Source organism: Nannochloropsis gaditana (genome assembly GCF_000240725.1).
Source record: "Nannochloropsis gaditana CCMP526 unplaced genomic scaffold scaffold760, whole genome shotgun sequence".
NCBI lineage: Eukaryota > Eustigmatophyceae > Eustigmatales > Monodopsidaceae > Microchloropsis > Microchloropsis gaditana.
In genome coordinates, this window is record NW_005803193.1 from 8,402 (window position 1) to 12,679 (window position 4,278).

General features: G+C 56.4%; 1 protein-coding gene across 1 annotated transcript; it reads right to left on the bottom strand.

Moving 5' to 3' along the window:
• Window positions 1-1,339: 1,339 nt before the first annotated feature.
• NGA_2009200 (low-co2-inducible protein) lies at window positions 1,340-3,640 on the bottom strand (the record flags this gene model as incomplete). The annotated part of the gene is made up of 1 exon (XM_005853734.1): window positions 1,340-3,640. A coding segment is annotated over one exon (2,109 nt), but the record flags the coding sequence as incomplete, so codon positions are not given.
• Window positions 3,641-4,278: the final 638 nt, after the last annotated feature.

A 4,278-nucleotide genomic window follows, 5' to 3' on the forward strand; every position in this document is an offset into this window, starting at 1 on the left:
ACCCCGCCTGGGCGGCCTGGGGGTTCCGGAGGTATTTGCTTTTCCCCACCGCGATGTACTTGTCGTCGTGCGACCACTTGAAATGATTCCCCTTCCCAAAGGGCTCCACTGGCCACGAGCGGAGGGCGACTTGCTCCTGGATCGAGATGGAACGCTCCACGTCCCACACCACCACATGGCCGGGCCCGTCGTCCGGGTAGGAATACGTGACCAGGTACCTGTCTGTGTTGGAAAATTGCGCCAAGGCCACCCCATGGTGCGCGAGGCGGGCGACTTTTTCGAATTTCGGCCCCCCCCAAAGCGCGACTCCTTGCCGGTGATAGGTTAAGAGGTACGCGCCTGTTTTGCTCCACGTCACGTACTGATCACACCAATACCTCCCCTGGCCCATCGCCTTCTCCCGTTCTCCACCGTACACCAGCTCGGGCGTCCCTCCTGGCTCGGCCCAATAGACCTCTGTGTCCCGCCCGTGCCGCACGACAAATTGATCACGATATTGCGCATCCTTCAGCCAGTCGTACAATCCGGGGACGGTGGTCAAAGGCCGCGCGGGTTCCGGGGTGTACGTCTCCGGATGTGTCGTGGTCTTGACGAGGTCCACATAGCTGTTGACTTTCAATGCATGCGCCTTATCCAAATTCCAATTGTTGGTGGCCGCGATGGCCTTCTCCGCCGAATCCCGGGTCAGGAAATTAATGAAGGCGAATCCGAGGGTCATACCAGTCGCCTCGTCCAGAGGCATTTGCAAGCCGTCCTCAGCAATTTTCCCCACTTGATCGTAGATCTTCCGAACAAACACCATCAGCCTGTCATACTTCTCACGAGATACTTTCGGTAGGTTATCCACCACGATGGCTGTCGAGAAGTCCGGTTCGTAAACGGGCTCTTCCCAGTCGGTGCGTCCTTCCGAAATGTATCCCTTCAGCTCTTCGTCGATGGGAACATCACTGTAATGATGCTCATAGTCCTCGCCCGCCATGAGTGTCGGCTGTTCGCGTGTGTAGGCGGATAAGTTGCGTAGCGGAGAAGGAGGGGGGAGGCGAGCGATGATTTGAGGAAAAAGATGACAACAAACAGTGCACATGAGAAAAAAGTCCAGTCATGTAACTGACAAAATACGTCGTCATGCAATACACCTTCCGAAGCAACTGCACGTAGCGTATTGCCATTCGAAATGGCAATGGGGGGGTCCCGAAGACAAGGAGGCGCACCACCACTCGCCTGCAACCCCACAGCGAAAACAACAATGGCTTTAGATATCGGTGGGAGAGTCGAGGACACCAAGCGTTTTTACCGCCCAAAGTCGACCAACCACATTGTTTTCAATGCGGTGATGAAACATTCGTGTGGGATTTTTTTTAAATGATAGGCGTCGCCATTTGTTAAATTTTTGCGTAGTTTTGGCATGTCTTGCTTGTGTGTTTCGGTAACGCCCCTTCGGCCTCATATGCCGTGCGGGAAGAAAAACACGACACGGGCTCAAAACGACCCGGGCTCAAAACGACCACTATCAATGTTTCAAAATTTTCAACTACAATACTTTCCGCTCTGCTCTGAGTCCTTTCCCTCTCGGTGAGCCTCGTGGTGCCAACCCCCCGTTAATGATCCTCCCTCGTCCTCCTTCACCCTTGCTCCTACGTGAGGCTGCCCCGAGAGAGATGCCCTCTCCCTTGCGCAGCATGCTCGGTTTGGCCTTGATATCCTGGCACTTTGGAATGTGCCGATCTGCGGCCTGCTCGTTGAATCGTCGACCGCAGTGAGGACAGGGAATCAGATGTTGGTTGGAGTGTCCTGATGCCGCACTGGCAGATGACGCAAGCACAGCAAGCAATGTGGGGCTCACCGGGCGGCCTTTCCGTTCTGCGTCCGCGATCAAACGGTTGGCTCTGAGCATGGTCCGGAAATTTTGGGATTGCTCCAACCATTTCTTTCCCTGGGAATTGGGTTCAGAGGGAGAGGTTGTCATGGGAGACAACGCTTTCCGATGGACGGGCTCCGGATAGGCAGGACGGGAGGATGACCCCGTGCTGCGCTGGTCATCCTTGTCCTTCCGCGTGGAATGCCTTGTTGCCCGATATTCCGACGTCGGCCGGGCAGAGGAAGAGGGCGTGGCCGCCGGGACTTGTGTGGAAGGTTCACATGGCATGGAGAATCCGTCCTCTGGGGTATCCTCTTCCTTGCCCCTCCCCTTCCCCCCCTTCTTCCTTCGGCCCACTCCTCGACCACAGCGACTGGATGAGGAAGAGGAGGCCTCCGCCTTGGGGCCTGTTCCGGACTCGAAGCCACGCAGGCGGTGTTGCCGTGAATTGTATGCAGGGCGGGTGGAACGGAAGACCTTCTCACACACGCGCTGATGCACTAAAAGGGCCCGTTCATTGAATTTTCGGCCGCAGGAAGGACATGGGACTAGGTGGACGGTACCTTGGGGGGAAGGAGAGGAAGAAAAAGCGGAGGTTGCTTCCTTTTCCTCCTCCTTGTCCGGTTCCTCCTCCCCTCCGTCTTCGTCGTGCCATCGTGACTGAAAGCGTGCTGTTCGGGGGACGCTTTTCTGGCCCACACGGGCGTTGGACGACGGCACACGACCATCTTGGTTCAGGCAAGACCATGTCTTCCCCTTCCCCGTCCCTACTCCCGGCGCAATTGACTCCTGCGAGTGTGACGGAGGAGAGCAGCGCGGAGGAGCGGATTTAGTGGGGCGGAGCGGGATGCGGGCAGGGGCGGAGGTTGGAGAGGAAGAAGAGGAAGGAGAGGATTTACGTTGCTTGAGCTTCGACTTGAGAAGGGAGAGGGAAGCAGCGGCGGTGGCGTCAGGGGGAAACGGACGCTCCAAACCTACCCGGACGCTCCAGGAATTTCCCTCAAGCTCAAATCCTGGCGATTCGACGCCTTTTTCGCAGTCACCGGCTCCCGTGGGGACGTTTTTGATGGACCTTGATTTGTGTACCAAAAGGGTATCGCTGTCGTCCTGGTTGTCGTTGCGATGATTTCCGTGCTTCGCGTCTTTGCCCCTATATCCATCAACTACCACCCTTGGCCCATCCCGCGCATGATTGTGAAGTGAAGCAGTCGTGAAAGATGCATGTCGCACAGGTGCTCGCGATGGGAAGTGTGTTTTCTTCCTGTGGAAACCCGCCCCGATGCCAACAGTGGCCTCCTCAGGGGAGACCGCAGGGGATGAGGACTGATCCAAACTACCGTGGGATGGGTCCACGTCGGAGTCGCAGTGTTGTGGGTGAGCTGGAAGCTGGTTGTGGTGTGTGCGGAAGGATGACCAGAGTGTCTTCCCCATGTCTACGGCCACCCGAGCCGCGAACCGCCCTCCCTCGTCCGTTCTTTGCTTGGGCAAGTCAAAGTCCTCCTCGGTGTCATCTCGAACCGCATAAAAACGAGTATTGCGGCTTGTATTTGCACAGCTGCGGGAGTTTTGACTTTTGCGAAAACGTTGGGAGTGGCATAACGATGGCTTTCTGTTTGCCTGCGACGCCGACGGGACCGCGAAGTACAAATTGGCACCAGGAATATCAGCAGGCATTGTCACTGAGTAGTCCTCCGAGGAATTGCTTCGTCCCTTGGGCCTGTGTAGGTTTGTTTTCGGTGCGAAGGTGTACGACTCGTCCAATGTCCCTCCCGTGGCGCGGTCTGCCCGCAACCTATTTCGTGGGACAAACGGGTGAAAAACTCGTGGAGGTCCATTTCAGTTTGCCTTATATTGCACGTACTTGTTGGCTTTCTCAATCGCGTCTTTCCTTTTGCTTGCCCATTGTCTGGGGTCAAGAAATTGAAATTTGGGTGCCATATTTCAGTGCGTTAGAGTTGTTCTATGGCCCTCCCCCCAAACGGGGAGAGCAGGTAGACGCAACGGTCCAGTGTGAAGCCCTCAAAAACGGCACTTAAAGGTACCCAATAGGTCCACTGCTCGATCCGATGCACACCTGACCCTGTAGTAGTAGAGGTACACGCCGTGGTGAGAGAAAAAAAGGTTCAATCCGCTGTCCTAGCAGGTTTCTTGGAGAACTCAAGCGGCCCATTGTGCCGGGAACAAGAATTTAGGGCCTCCCAACCCCACACCCGTCACTAACTTTGAAAGCACGCATACACGCCCGACACCGTCCACAACATGCCACCCGCGTCCCAGCACCCGCCACGACAGCATCAAGAACGGCGCCACGCCCTGTCGATGTCCGCATGCGGCAGGTCGTGTCCACGGGTGGATGCGTGGGTGGGATTTGGGGGGCAGCTCTGGGTTTTGCAGGCGATAGGCGAATATTTTCGAGACCG